Source organism: Mustela nivalis (assembly GCF_964662115.1).
Source record: "Mustela nivalis genome assembly, chromosome: X".
In the NCBI taxonomy this organism is placed as follows: domain Eukaryota; kingdom Metazoa; phylum Chordata; class Mammalia; order Carnivora; family Mustelidae; genus Mustela; species Mustela nivalis.
Genome location: NC_139040.1, coordinates 119,106,039 through 119,121,979, shown reverse-complemented (window position 1 = coordinate 119,121,979; position 15,941 = coordinate 119,106,039). Strand labels below are relative to the sequence as shown.

At 40.5% G+C, this 15,941-nt stretch overlaps 1 protein-coding gene across 3 annotated transcripts in view; it reads left to right on the top strand.

Moving 5' to 3' along the window:
* The window catches only part of PPEF1 (protein phosphatase with EF-hand domain 1), a 113,482-nt gene that overhangs the window by 61,514 nt on the left and 36,027 nt on the right, over positions 1-15,941 (top strand). For all 3 annotated transcript variants that reach the window (XM_082718378.1, XM_082718376.1, XM_082718377.1), the window contains 3 exons: positions 11,897-12,063; positions 14,958-14,994; positions 15,655-15,804. In XM_082718378.1, coding sequence (XP_082574504.1) covers positions 11,897-12,063; positions 14,958-14,994; positions 15,655-15,804 — 354 coding nt within the window. The remainder of the gene's footprint in view (positions 1-11,896; positions 12,064-14,957; positions 14,995-15,654; positions 15,805-15,941) is intronic.

Sequence of the window (15,941 nt, the reverse complement as noted above, 5' to 3'; positions counted from 1 at the left end):
AGACTCCAAGCTGGACAGGGAAGAAAGAGAAGTCAGGATGGGCCAGTCAACTAGGAGAAATGGGAGGCCAGGACTGGTATGCTTTCTGAGTGAGGGGGCAGACAGGCTGAGGCAAGGGCCTTGGGAAGCAGGAAGGGTGCGAAGTTGTCGAGGAGGAGTCATAGGAGAAGAGTGTGTCCAAGATGGAGTCCAGATTGGAGATGAGGGGGGTCGAGGATGTGGAAAGCAGGTTGTGTTCAGTGAATCTGCCACAGGACTGTGAGGTGAGGAGCAGGGGAAGGAAGGCTAGTCAGAGGTGGTGGGCAGGAAAGGAGGAGGGGCTTTTTGCGGAGGCTGACAAAATGCTGGTTTTTTTTTTTTAAAGATTTTATTTATTTCTTTGGCAGAGACAGATCACAAGTAGGCAGAGAGGCAGGCAGAGAGAGAGGAGGAAGCAGGCTCCCTGCCAAGCAGAGAGCCCAATGCGGGGCTCGATCCCAGGACCCTGAGATCAAGACCTGAGCCGAAGGCAGAGGTTTAACTCACTGAGCCACCCAGGTGCCCCCAAATGCTGGGTTTTTAGTGGCTCTGAGGAGCCTGTGAACCGCCCCCAGCTCCATCCTGTGGGGGAATGAGTCCTGTCCTTCCAGGAGTCCAGCAGCCTTCTTAGGGGAGGCCCAGACTTCCCGAGGGAAATCTTCTGAATGAGTTGAAGGCAGAAGAGAGTTTATTTACCATAAAATGGGGATTCTACTGGCCAAATTGGAAAGCTGTGGGAGCAGTGAGAGAACGGACTGGTGAGAGGAAGCTAAGGAGTTACACAGTTCAGGGAGCGAGATTTGTTTACCTCAGTTCATGGCACCATATAAAATGTTGCGAAGTTCAGTCCTGCTGCTGTTGGCAGTGACAGTCAGAGGGAGGAAGAGGGGGCAGGAGGAGATGGGGAACAACCACAAGAGAAAATCCAGCCATTATGTTTTTAGAGGTTTGGGGAGATATATAAAAAGGGAAATAGTTGAGTAAATTAGATGGGAGAAATGGCTTCTGAGGCATTTAGAATTGCAAATTTCTTGAGAGGTAGTTGAAGCGATTAAGATGTGGTGGGGGAAGGGACTTGGGAGTAGACAGACGACAATTGCAAAGTGTTTCTTTAATTCTATCGGCAGAGCAGTATGGAACATTTTAAAACTGGAAAGTGCTAACGTAAAGACTGAACAGGAGGAGGTGGGTGGTAAGAGATACCATAAAAAGAATGAAAGGTGAAAATATAGCATTCACATGAAAGCAAGAAGTATTTTGAGAGTTAACCAACGACAGCGTTCCAGAGTGGGGACTGAGAGCCCAGCAGAAGAGTAGGGCACCCTCGTTTGGGAGGGATTTGGGGAGAGGGAGGTGAGAGGGATGTTTGGAAAACATGAATTCGAGTTTTAACATGCGGGAGCGAGAAGCAGCTAAAATGCATCTTGGCTGTGGGATAAAGCACGCGCACCCAAATCTTGAAATTGCCTGGTTTGAAAGGGGAAACTGAGGAACGAGCCACTGATGACAACGGGGTTCCACTCTAAGAAGCTGAAAAGGTGCTGTCCTTAATGGTGTCTAAGAAGGGGAGAAGAACCTGGTGGGCCCATGATGATGGCCAGTCACGCGGCTTAGGGGCAGCGAGGGTAGGGAGGGACCGGAGCCGCAGGCCCAGGAAGAAAGGACAGTCACGCGGGGATGACTGAGTAAGCGCCTTCACGTGATGATCTCACTCGCCAAAGTCAGCCTTTTTCTGTTTCATTTTTTTTTTTTTCTGAAGTTTAAATGAGGAACGATAATAGGATCGCAAGGGTACACTGTGCCCTGAAACCAGGCTGCGCAAACTATTCAGGGAAACAATGTTTCTACCTGAATACAAGGGACTGTGACAGTCCCCTCTCCAGGGGGCCGGCTCCCGTGTCCTGTACTTATCTTCACTTGGCTCTGCGGTCCCAAACCGACACAATTAAGGAGAAAGGGTCTCTGCGTTCTTGAAATCACTGACACAAATCCAGCAACCTTTCCTCGCAGTGTGGGCCCCAGACCCTTGCTCAAAGACCAGGGAACATTCTATCAGGAAACTCCTATCTGACACATTCTTGCTACAAGTGGGGCTGTCTGCTGCCCACCCCGGCAGATCAGGGCCTGTGGGGGGGCGGGGGAGGCAGTTGTGAGAAATGAGGACAATGATGAAAAGTAAAGCTCCCACTGACAGAAGAGATCTAGACCTGTAACTATGAGATAGGAAATATGTGCAGGGAAGAGAGTTCTGTATTTGTGAGAAGTTCGGAGAGGATGCGGAGATCAATAAGCCTGCAGGGTCAGGAAAGCGTCAAGGGCTGCGGTGCACACTCTGTTAAGAACTGGAGAGAACAAATGGCACATTTTCAAAACCCAGAGTTAAAATGGTTAAAGTAATTTAAAAATGCGTTTTAGCTTTTAAAGGAGTAAGCTTCAGTGATCTGGAAAATTCATCTTAGCAGTACTTACAGTATGAGTATCATTATTGGGTCTTAGGTATAGGAGGACAAAAGAACATGAGGGGGGAAAAAAGGAAGATTAGTTGAGAGAAGCTTAATGGGCCAGGAAAGCACATAAGGGGGAAAGAAGGTGCATCTTATGAACAAAGCAGGAAAAGAGGGAGTGGCCGATTTCTCTCTGTGGCCTCCCAGGGGACTGACAGCAGCTGTCACTTCTGACCTAGGCCCTCTCTCAATGGCTTCAGGAAATGGTAGGGTTTCTGCGACGGCAGGTGATGCTCACTGCAAAACTCAATGCATCAACGTGTGTTTTTAATTCCCAATTATGTGCGATGCCCTGTGTGCGGCCCTTCCTCTCGCTTATCCCCAGCAACGCGCGGGAGCAGGGTGTCTCAGCATAAGCCACGGGCTCTCTTGTCTTCTATTTAGAAGCAGCTAGTGGCCGTGATTTCATATATCCTTATTTTATTTATTATTATTTAGTAAAATTATCAACTGATGTTTGTTTTATTTTTTTCTTATTTAATTTCTCACGATGTATTTTATTCACATTCGGATTGAACGTGAACCACAGGGAACAGCGTGGCAAGCTACCACTGGAGATCTTTGGAGCTGTCAATCCCTACATTTTTTTATTATGCTCGGACTGATTCCTCTCAGTCAGCCCCAAAGAGAAACCAGGAAAACCCCAGGCTTTGAATTAAGGCAGAATTGTTATTCATCTTCCAGTGAGTGCTTTGCCAGGTCATTTCTTCCTTCTCAGGACTGGGCCTGGCCCAGGGCCTGCCAAAGGCATAGCCTGAGAGGGGGAGTTGCAGTGCAGGGTCCCTGAGATGTCTTGTCATATTACTCTCTTCATCCAAGCAGTTGGTTTGGTTTAAGATTTGTATCCTTATAACCAATCACATACAAAAGTTAGTTTGTCCACAAATTGATTCATGTAATATGCTTTTATCTGGTCCTTGCAGTGTTCAAGGCACTATGTGAAAACTGAGAAGATACCAAGGTGAATATGAAGTTCCTTCATTTCACATGTGTTTATTAAACCCCTGTTATGAGTGAGGTACTCTGCTAAGGGTTGGCAAGACAAGTATGACTAAGTTATGGTCCTCAGCCCCAGAGGAAAAGGCCAACTAGTAAGAAGACAAGACAGGTCAGGGTGGGATGTATTAATGATAAAGATAACCCCAAGGCTACAAGGTAGCATGTTGGAGGGGCACCTCACCTCATGGAAGACTTCCTGGAGGAGGCGGCATTTAAGACAACCCGTTCAAAAATTTTAGTCATTTAGTAAGTGCCTAAATCATGAAGGAAAGTTTTGGAGGATCTGAGAAGATTTTATTGTCACACATTTTTTGCAGTGCCCTGTAATAAATAATGGCATTCATACCAATGATTGCTTTTGATTATTTGTGTTGAGATTTTGGTCCCTTTCATATTTGGTTGTCCTTACAATTTGTATCACTTAATACCTTAAGACTAAACTAGATATTTTCAGCTATGGTCCTATTTGGCTTTGAATAGGATGCTTTCTTCATTGGTAATCATGGCAGACCTTTGCTAACAGAGCATCTCAATATCATAAGGCTTCAAACACCATCAAGTGAAGCAATTTACATAGCATTAATTAAGTTATATTTTTGGATTTTATTTCTGAAAAGGCTAATTTTTATCAGCCACTTTTGCTTAATTAGAATGACCATTGTGAAATACTTCATTCGGAGCCTCAATTAGCCTTGCTAAAATTACAAGACATTTTTTTCCCTCATTGAATGGGAAGCTGGGAGTTTTAGATCAAGTATTGGCAAACTGGTTTGTTAAATTGATGCTGTGAGTGGGGACTTCCTGAAGCTGAAAAAGAGGTGCCCATGGACAGAAAATATCAAATTAACTCTTAACCCTGACGGTGTCACACCGATGCTGTCCACTGGAAGCCATGCTACCTGGTTTTCCTTTTCTTTCTCTTCCCTACCGTCCTCCACCCTCCATACCCATGCTTTTCTGCTCTAGAAGGTCATTAAATATTTTCTTTTTTCTCTATTGCTGATATGCTGCACGCTACCCCAGTAGTCCATTCTTTTTCTTTGTTGATTAAGGCGGTATGTTGCAGTCAGAACAGACCTCTAAAATGGGGCTTGCAAAAGAGGTAAAAAATAAAGTCATGTGGGGGCGCCTGGGTGGCTCAGTGGGTTAAGCCTCTGCCTTTGGCTCAGGTCATGATCTCAGAGTCCTGGGATCGAGCCCCACATTAGGCTCTCTGCTCAGCAGGGAGCCTGCTTCCCTCTCTCTCTCTGCCTGCCTTTCTGTCTACTTGTGATCTCTGTCTGTCAAATAAATAAATAAAATATTTTTTAAAAAAAAGAAAAAGAAAATTGAGATAGAGCTCTGCTATAAAGTCACAGGAAGATGTACTATTCAAGTTTTCTACTTTTGAATCAGTTCTCAGTTCTCGTAGTTTTATTTTTAGGGAAATCCTCCATTTCTCTAGACTATAAAAGTACATTGCCATAGATGTCAATATTATATTGTTTACATATATGTAACTTTTGTCTAGTTCTCTATGTCTTTTTTTCTACTTTTGAATCTTACATATTTTTAAAAGATTTTGTTTGTTTATTTTTAAATTGTAACTTCTTCTTCTGTAAAGATTCCATCTATTTATTTGACACAGAGAGAGATAGTGAGAAAAAAAACACAAGCAGGGAGAGTGGGAGAGGGAGAAGCAGATTCTCCACTGAGCAGAGAGCCTGCCGTGGGGCTTGATCCCAGGATCCTGGGACCATGACCCAAGCTGAAGGCAGACGCTTAATGACTGAGCCACCCAAGTGCCCGTAAAAGATTTTAGAGTAATCTCTACACCCAGTGTGGGGCTCAAACTCACAACCCCGAGATCAGGAGTCATATGCTATAGTGATGAGCCCGTCAAACACCCTTAATCTTACATTTTGTTTTTTCAAAAAAAAAGAATTTTTTTTTAAAGATTTTTATTTGTTTATTTGAGAGAAAGAGAGAGCATGAGCAGGAGAGAGAGGGACAAGCAGACTCCATGCTTATCTGGGAGCCTGACTCAGGGGCCGGTGATCATGACCTGAGCCAAAGGCAGACACCCAACCGACTGAGCCATCCAGGTGCCCTGTTACATATTTTTAAATTTTCTCTTTTTTCACTTATCCTTAGTCAGGCTCATGATGAGTTTATCAATTTTATTTGTTCTTTCAAAGAATCACCTTTCAGATTTATGTATTTTTTTCTTTTTTGTTTGCTTTCTATTTCATTAATTTCAGCTTTTATCTTTATTTGATTGAGTTTATTGTTCTGTTCCTAATTTCCTCAGATGAATAGTCTTTCATGTGCATCTTCTTTAATAATGAAGGTATTTAAAGCTACACATCTTATCTATTTTTTTTTTTAAGATTTATTTATTTACTTGAGAGAGAGAAAGTTGAAGAGGAGCAGAGGGAGAAAATCTCTGGTTGAGGAGATTCCCCTGATCATTGAGATCCTGCCTTGGGGCTCAATCTCATGACTCATGAGATTAAGACCTGAGCTGAAACCAAGTTGGGCACTCAACAGCCTGAGTCACCCAGGTGTCCCCCACACATCTTTTCTAATTTTAATTTTAATTGAGACTTCTATAGACTTGTAATTTTCCTTTACTTTTCTCTTTGATCTAATGCTTAAGATGACACTTTTTAATTTCCAAGGATCTTAATTAAAGGAGCTAGAATTCTTTGAATCATATTTTTATTATTTAGTTAAAATTTTATTGGATTATAATATGAGAATATATCCTATGAAATGTTTACTATTTTGAATTTATTCAGGATTTCTTTGAAATCAAGTACATAATCGATTTTCATAAAGTCTCCTTGGACATATGAAAAATTAACTGTACTCTTTATAGGATGTAAAGTTCTTACTATATCTACATATTAAATTAAATTCACTGATTAAATATTCAATTTTCCACATATTTAGTGTCTAATATATCTGTCTAAATATGTATATTATATATTGCTGCATAACAAGTTACCCCAGTACTTAGTGTTTTAAAACTATAAACATTTAGTGTCTCCCAGTTTCTGTGGGTCAGAAATTTGAGTGCAGCTTAGCTAAATGATTCTGGCTTAGGGTCTCGCATATTGTGATAGTCAAACTATTGACCAGGGCTGCAGTCATCTGAAAGGTTGACTGGGCTCAAGGACCCATTTCCAAGATTGCTAACTTATGTGGCTGCAGGGACAGCATTTCAGTTCCTCACTGGTTATTGGCAGAACAGCTACATGGGCTTCTCCACAGGGTGCCTGAGTGTGTTCTCATGACATAGCAGCTGGCTTTCCCCCAAGTGAGTGATGCAAAAGAGAAAGCAGGCAGGAAGTTGTAGTGTCTTTTATGACTTAGTCACCAAAATTGCACCCTATCACTCCTGCTTTTTTTTTTTTTTCAATTCATTAGAAGCAAATTGCTAATCTAACCCACATTCAAGATGAGGCAAATTAGGGGCGCCTGGGTGGCTCAGTGGGTTAAGCCGCTGCCTTCGGCTCAGGTCATGATCTCAGGGTCCTGGGATCGAGTCCCGCATCGGGCTCTCTGCTCAGCAGGGAGCCTGCTTCCGTCTCTCTCTCTCTGCCTGCCTCTCCAACTACTTGTCATTTCTCTCTGTCAAATAAATAAATAAAATCTTAAAAAAAAAATGAGGCAAATTAGGCTTCACCTTTTAAAAGGAGTGTCACGGGGCACATGGGTGGCTCAGTCAGTTAAGCAACTGCCTTTGGCTCAGGTCATGATCCTGGCATCCTGGGATTGAGCCCCACATCAGGCTCCCTGCTCAGCAAGGAGCCTGCTTCTTCCTCTCCCTCTGCCCGCCACTTCCCATGCTTGTGTTTTCCCTCTGTCTGTCAAATTAAAAACAAAAACAAAAACAAAAAAACCTTAAGAAAATAACAAAGGGAGTGTCAAGAATTTGTAGACATTATTTTAAACCAGTAATTCAATCTGAATTTTGTATTTGTATTTGTATTTTTAAAGTTTCTTCTTGCATTTATAGTAGTTAAATATATGCAGCAAAAACTCATTCTTTTGTTTATTGAATACAAGTTCATGGATTGTATCTTCCTCATAAGTATCTTTTATTATGTAATGTTGCTTTGTAATCATGTTTAGCACTTTTAAATTCCACTGTCTTGTATCAATGTATACATTTTGATTTCTCTTTCTTTTATTTATCTTGTTTTCAAACTATCTTTACCTATATTTTAATGTGTATTTCTCACAAATAATATATACCTGATTTTTGTATTTTGATATAGTCTAGTGATCTTGGTATTTTAATTGGAGAATTTAACCCATTCACATTTAGTATAACAACAGATATTTTTGAAAATTTTTCTTCTATTTTACTTTGCTTACTATTTACTTCACTATGTTTCATCTTCTCCCTTTTCTTTTTGCTGTTTTGGTGAAGTTTTCTTTGGTGTTTTTACTGTGCTTTTCTATTCAATAGTGGTTATCTTCCCATTCCTGATAAAAAATTTGTGTGTATATTTCTCAGGTAGGTATAACTTTATTTTTCCACCGTTATCCTCTCTCTCCTCCAATGAGATAAATGTATTTATTTTCATGCTTTCTACATATGTCCCCCATTAGGATGAGACTTGTGGAGAATTTGCTTTTCTTCCCTAACCTCCCCTGCAAATTCTAGTTACTGCTCATGCCATATTTTTATTTCTTGACCATTATTAGGTTTTTCTTCATAGTATGTCTCTTCTATTTTTAGAATCCTTGCTTGGTACTTAAGTGCAAGTTCCATGTTATCACTATTGATTTATATTTATATTTAATTAGATACTGAAGGTTCATTGTTCATTGTGCACATCTATAGTCTATATAATATATTCTTTCCTCTTGGGTCTTTCCCTGGCTCTTACTTCGTTAGAATATTTTCTTGAGTCTTTTCCTCTATGGGACACATGGGTGCTACATTCTCTGAATGCAAGCTCCTTGAATGCACGGACTTCGTATTATTTACTTCTGTGTTTCTAGCACCAAAACTGTGTCTAGCACATAACAAGCCATCAATGCATGTTCATTGTTTTTGTGGTATTAGATCACTGCATACTTACATATGTCTTTTTTCTACTCTGATGATCATCTATGTTGTTGCTGATATTTGAACCTTTACACATCTGCAAATATTATTTATCACTCTAAGAAGTTAATGCTGTTCTGTCCAATACAGAATTCTTGGTTTATAGTCCTTTTCTGTCTTTAATTTGTAGATTTATTCTACCATCTTCTACCTCCCACTACTGGATATGAGAAGTCTAATGCCAGGATGATTCTTTTCCCTTTGTAACTTGCTCTTTCTCTCTAGTAGCTTCTAAGACTCTTACCTGGTAATAGGAATATTTTTTCCCCTATCAATTGTGCATAGGATTCAGGAGCTTTTTGAGACTTCAGGCCGAAGCCCCTTTTTAACCATAGAAATCTCCCTTTCTTTATTATGTAATTATTGCCTCTACTCCATCTGTTCCTTTTTCCTGATTCTGGAATGATTATTAGAATATTAGTTCTCTTGGCTTGATCTCTAATTTCTTACTCATGCCTTGTGATTTCCATAATTTTGCTTTTTAATCTGTATGAGAGATTTTTCATCTGTTTGCTTTTTCATGTCAATAATGTATTTTCTGGGGTGCCTAGGTGCCTCAGTGGGTTAAAGCCTCTGCCTTCAGCTTGGGTCATGAGATTGAGCCCCGCGTTGGGCTCTCTGCTCGGTGGGGAGCCTGTTTCCCCGTCTCTCTCTGCCTGCCTCTCTGCCTACTTGTGATCTCTGTCAAATAAACAAATAAAATATATATTTTTTAAAAATTTTTTAAAGATTTTATTTATTTATTTGTCAGGGATAGAGGAAGAGAGAGAGCGAGCGAGCACAGGCAGAGAGGCCTGGAGAGGCAGAGGGAGAAGCAGGCTCCCTGCCGAGCAAGGAGCCCGATGTGGGACTCGATCCCAGGACGCTGGGATCATGACCTGAGCCGAAGGCAGCCGCTTAACCAACTGAGCCACCCAGGCGTCCCGATTTTTAAAAAATGTATTCTCCAATCTCTGTTTCTTTTAATTATCTCTAATCTATTGATATTTTAAATTTGGCTATCACACTTTAAATGGCAAGAATTATTAACTTTTTGTTCTTTTATGGTCCTCTCATTTTTTTTTTTTTAAATAACGTTTTCTTCTGTCCTCCAACAATTCTAGCTCATTAGGGGTTAGAACTTTAGCAGATCTGATTGGTCTGTCTCTCTCTGGTTACTGGATCCCCTTAAGTGCTAGGTTATTCTCATTTTCTATTCTCTGCTTGAGCTAGATTAAGCCTGTCTATAGTTGAAGGCACAATAGTTGCTACTCCTATATCAAGAGTGTGAGAGGAAGTCTCTACATTCCTAGGGATCCCTAAATTCAAGTATTAGTTTTTTTTTTTTTTTAACTTCAGACATAGAGACGAAGTTCCCTACACTTTTTCTAGTAGGATCCAGCTCCTTCTTCCCCAAACCAGGACCACACTAATGCTCTGAGTCAGGGTTTCCCCTAATCAAGGGGGAAGAAATAAGGTCCAGGTCCCATCAGGTCTAGTTCTTCCATGTTCTCACCCCAAGACATTGTACTGCTTCTCCTCTTGTCCCCTCCAGGCCTGGAATTCCAGGAGAACCTATTGCCTCCTTTAACACCCCTCAGATTACTCTGGTTTATTCATCCCAGCCAGCTGAAGGCTAGAGGAAGGAAGAGTTATCAGAGATGCAGAATCCATCCTTTTTTCTTTAAGTTATGATAAGGAATAGCCTATGTTTTTGCAACTGGCTCACACTATTTAAGCCCAATAAATTCATGAAGGTATATGAATTAATGTATAAGAAAATATAAAATAATGGGATCTTAAAATTAGAAATAATATGGAGGTCATAATAAAATGCATCTTCTCATTTGTATGGTGTTGTATGGTTTTCATGCAATTTTATACACACAGCCTCATTCGAGTTCCAGAGTAGCCCTGTATGGTAAGTTTGGAAGTTATCATCCCCATTTTACAGATGAGGGAAATATATCTCATAAAGATTAAAGAATTTACCCAAGAACACATGGGTAGCAGTGGAGGTGGACTAGCCAGTAAGTCGTCTTATTTTTGGTCCAGGACGCTGTACTGCTGCTTGCTTGCTTGTTTGTTTCCAGTTGTCTTCAGAACATGTTACATTGCATGATGATTTGCGGAATCCCTGAGTTAACATATTGCAATCCATATTATATATATATTTAACTAGTTCTACTATATGGGTATGAATAACTTTAAATATATGTAAATACTAGGACAGTGACTATAAGGTGGTAAGATTTTCTTTTGTAGTGTGAAATCTAAAAAAAGAGGAATCTGAAAATAGTTTGAGAAAGATTAATGTAACTGGAATATGTATTTTATTTCCTAAAGGTAACTTTTTTGAAAGGGGACAGACATTTGGAAATATGAGCACTTAAAATTTTCTCTTTGTGATGTATTTTTTCAATGTTCAGATTAATTTTACGGTGCAGTAGAAATGCATTTGACCATTTCCCTACCAGGCATGGGTCTGTCATGTTTGTTTTGTCTTGGAGTTTCATAGTACAGAAGTAAATGCATCAATAGCTGCTATAAAGACCAGACCTCTGTCCTGATCCCAGTTCTTTTTTCCTACTAACGCCGTGTTTAAAAGTATTATCTCATACTCAGGAGTGAGAATCAAAATATTTAACAACTAATATGGCCCGGCCAGTGAGCACTCACAGTATCTGCCAGCTGTCAACACCCGGTGCAGTTGTAACAGAGCGCACTGCTGATATGTCAGCCCTGCTCACAGTTGCGCGGGACCTTACACTCCGCTGGATATTTTCATATCCATTCTCTTGTTTGATCTGGGGAGGGGGTGGACATAGTGTCATCTCCCTTTTGTACACTCCCTTTTGTGCCATCTCCAAAGAAATTAAACAGAGGGCCTCTTAGAATGAAAGACTTCCAGCTCTTGGTTCAGTGTTTGTCCTTGGGTGGAAGTTTCCCTCTTTTCCAGGGAGAAAGAAGAGACAAGTTTAGCCATTTTTGATAGGACAAAAATCAGCTCCTTTCAGAGAAAACTCAGAGTAGGTAGTGGGTAGAATAAGCAGTCACCATGTCCCCTGGAAGCTTCCTACCCCAAGCTAATGCTTCACTTCCAAAGTCCCTTCCAGGAGATGCCTGACCTAGAAGAGTGGAACTACCTCAAGTTAGTGAGCAGATTTTTCCCAGTGGAGGAAGTGATTCTGCCTCTTTTCTCCATCTTCACAGGGATGTTAAGTACAAAGCCTTATTTTAAAAGTACATTCTTTTAACTGCTTGTTTCCCCCCTCCTCTCCTCCTTCCACAGAATGGTCTCCCCTCAGGGAGCAACTCATATATTTTTAATGGTGATTTTGTAGATCGAGGAAAACATTCCATGGAGATCCTAATGATCCTGTTTGTGAGTTTTCTTGTCTACCCAAATGACCTGCACTTGAACAGAGGGAACCATGAAGATTTTATGATGAATCTGAGGTAACCTAGGCCTTTAGATTTCCTCTTTTGTTTCCCATACTGAAAAATACTGCCAGGTTGAGTTCCTAGCAGAGAGTTACAAGTGAGTGTAGAGAAGTAGGGATGAGGAGAATCTCAAGGGAGACCCTCAAGTCTTACCTCAATTTACTAGCTCAGTCTTCTACTGAGTGAGTATACGTTACTCTGAAGTCTTCTTCCCATATTTTTCTTCTAGTTCTGTCCTTGCTTCTCCCTTCTGTTATGTTCTTTCTCTTCCTCCCATGCCTCCCATCATAGGCCAAATTGTTTCCTGGATGGATGTGTTAGGCCAGTTTTGGAGGTGTGGTAGTTTCTATGAGCAGGCTTAGATGAGATCATTCTGTTGCTACACTTTTGGCTTGCCTCAGATGTTGTCTCAGAAACTAGAGCTGTGTTTTTCACTGATGTGTATATTTTTTATGACATGGTGATTGCTTCTGGCATAATTGTTCATAAACACATTTGAGAACAGCTGTAATGTTGCATTTCAACTATCTGACTCACTGGCGATTTGAGGAATAAAAATTGGTTAAATAGCTTACCAAATGTTGCTGGAAGACATAGTCGGTGATAAATGTTCCCCTTTCCCTTCTTTCTTCTTCCTCCACCCCTCCTTTACCAGTTTGGTCTAGGGCAGTAGAAGGCATGACGTGTCTCATGCTTTTATTTCTAGGTTTTTGGGTGCCTTGATAAAAGCTCAGCAACTGATGAGTTTTGCCTTTGGGGCAGTTTCACCCCCCGGCTTTGAGTAGAGATTTTCAATTATAATGTTTCAAGTATGGAAACAGATGCTAAGACTATGATGAGAAAAGTCCCAGACTGTTCTCAGAGGTCCTTTCTATGGAATGTAGCTCAAAAGGTTTATTTGGGCATGCCACTTATCCTTTCATTTATTCAGTTAGCCAGTCATATTTATCTCATGTCTGTGATGGTTAATGAAAGAGACATGGCCCCTGCCCTCACAGAGTTTACATCTAGCAGGGAAGACTTACATTGAACAGGTTTTTCAAGTGTGATAAGTTTGTAAAGTGGGGACCTAACTTGTCTGGGGGATGATAGAAGGTTCTCCCGTAGAAGTATGGTATCAGCCTGAAACCTGAGGATGAATTAGGCAATTCAGAGATGAAGAATGATATTCCACACTGAGGCGACAACTTAGGTAGAATATGAGACAAGACTTTTTAGATTTGAAAGAACTTTAGGAGGGTAGGAGCACAGACTGAGGGATAGGATGGTCCCCAACATGGCTGGAGACGTAAGACATGGTTGGATCATGCAAAGGAATTTAGAACTTTTTTCTAAGGACAACAACAATAATCATAGAAGAGTATCATAAAATTTGTGTTTTAAATGCAGCAGGAAGAAATGTTTGAATGTGGGAGGCCAATTAGGAGGTAGTTGAAGAGATAGATGATAGGTTCTCATGTAGACTAAGGTAGTAGGGATGGAGATACAAAGAAGTGGACAGATTCAAGAGGAGTTTAGGCAATGATGGTTTAAAGTGTGATAATGTGATATGGGGGACTTGAAAGAAGAGAGAATCAAGGATAACCTCCAGGTTTCCGGCTTCACTGTGAGAGTACACTGGCATTGTTCACTGATATTGGGAACATGACAAGAAGAAAAGGTTGAGGTGAGAATGAACGGTAAGCTCATTTGGGGGTAAGGTGATTTGAAGTGCTTTTTGGTTAGGTAGTTGCATGTTTGTGTCCAGAGCGCAGACATGCAGTGTGGCCTGCAGCATTGTCTGGCAACATTGGCACATACACAGTACCCAGAGCCCTAGGCCATTGGCACATACATAGTACCCAGAGCCCTAGGCAAGGATGAGATTGCCGAGAGAGAGTGAAGGGAGAAGAGGGCCTAGGACAGAATCCGAAGGAATGCCACCGTTCAAGGTGAGGCAGAGAAAAACTTGCAAAGGAGATGTAGAATACCCAGAAAGGTACAAGGAAAACCAAGAGGGTTTATTGTCACAGAATCCAAGAGAAGAAAAGTTTTCCAGGAGGATGATGTAGTCAACTATATCTAGTGCTTCAGAGAGGGCAAGGAACACGAGGACTGCAAGGTGTCCATTGGATTTAACAACATAGACACCTTTGGCGAGTGCAGGACTGAATTCATCTCGGGAAACACGAAGTTACACTGTAGAAGCCTGACATGACATGATTTGCATGGAAACCTGGAATAAATATGCTGTGTTCTGACTTCCCTTTCTTGGGCCTTAAGAATATATATGATTATCCTAAGGCAAGGAAAAGTCTTTTTAAAAATTTCCATCATTGACGTTCCCTTCATGATTACGATTCAGGCATGAAAATTCCTGACTCTTTCTATTAAAATATTGAATACTATTACATGAATGATATCAGAGAGAGTGTAAAGGGCCAACTTGTTGTCTTCTAGTCTTTTCTTTGTCTCTGTTCTGTCTCTCCCCCCAACCCCCCTTCCTGCACCTTCATTCATTTACTCTAAGATTTAGGATGTCTGAGAAATTCTATCTAAATGAAAAGCATTCTCCCACACAGCTTCCCCCAGCTGCCACAGCACACTTCTCCGAGTACTCACAGCAGCTACACATCCTATACCTAGCACGTATTTCTTAAGTTGCCTTGAAAATTGTTTCATGAAAGCTTATCTTCCTTCTCCATGCTATAAGCTCCTTCCGAGTAGGGATGATGTCATTGGCTGCTTTTGTTCTTTCCCATCATGCCTAGCAAAAACTTGGGTAAGTAGTAGTTTCAACTAAACTCTAGTTTCTCAAGTTCTTCATACTTGTGATAATGAGATGTCAGTAGGTCCCCTTTTTGCATGACGTAAGTAGGAGTTATCAACATTTAATCAGTTTTGAACACCATTGTTTTCTTTTTTTTCAGGTATGGCTTCACAAAAGAAATTTTGCATAAATATAAGGTAAGGCTCGTCTTTTTTTTTTTTTTTTTAATGCATTCTCTTTGCTGCTTATCCATAGAACTACAAAAAAAAAAAAAAAAAAAAAAGAGCCTTTGGGAAGGGTGATGGGTTTAAAAAAATAAACAAATAAAAGCACAGCAGGAAGCTCTGGCCAGGGTAGAGGCCTCATTTTCTTCCTGGACCAAACCAAGCTTTTTCATTGTGACTTTCATTGTTAGTTTCAGCAGAGATACAAACATATTCTATTGTTGTAATGGTACCCAGGATTTGTTTTACGGTAAACATGCAGATACAGAAATGATTATCGCAAAGGAAGAGATTTGTACTCACTCTAAGTGAGTAAAGGAGTGGGCTGTGGATTGGGTAGTTTGCATATGAAAGACACTCATCTGCATATGAAAGGTAAATCATCTAGGATTTCTAGGAATTAGCTACCTCTGGGAGGAGCAATCTCTCCTCTAGGGTCAGCAAGGCGACAAGTTGTCAAAGTATCAAAAACATAGAATAAAAAACAAACAAAGGTAGAATAAAAAGACATGATTAATGCATGCTGGTGGGTTGGTGACTCCATGACTCCTTTGTGTGGCATGAAAGCTGTTGCTTTTTGTGATAAACTTGAATTTACCAAAAAACAAAACTTACTCCAGTTCTTACCTACAGATGCATGGAAAGAAAATCTTACAAATCTTAGAAGATGTCTATACCTGGCTCCCAATTGGTACAATCATTGACAATGAAATCCTGGTTATACATGGTGGGATATCAGAGTCCACAGACTTGAATTTGCTCCACCGCATAGAAAGACACAAAGTAAGAAACAATGTTTACATAAATCTTGTCTCAGAGTTTTTGTAAGGGGATGTACACCTCTTTTCATTTCTAATTTTGTATTCACTTACGTTTTAGTAGTTGTCATAACTCTGCAAAAATTAGTACAAATTTTAAGA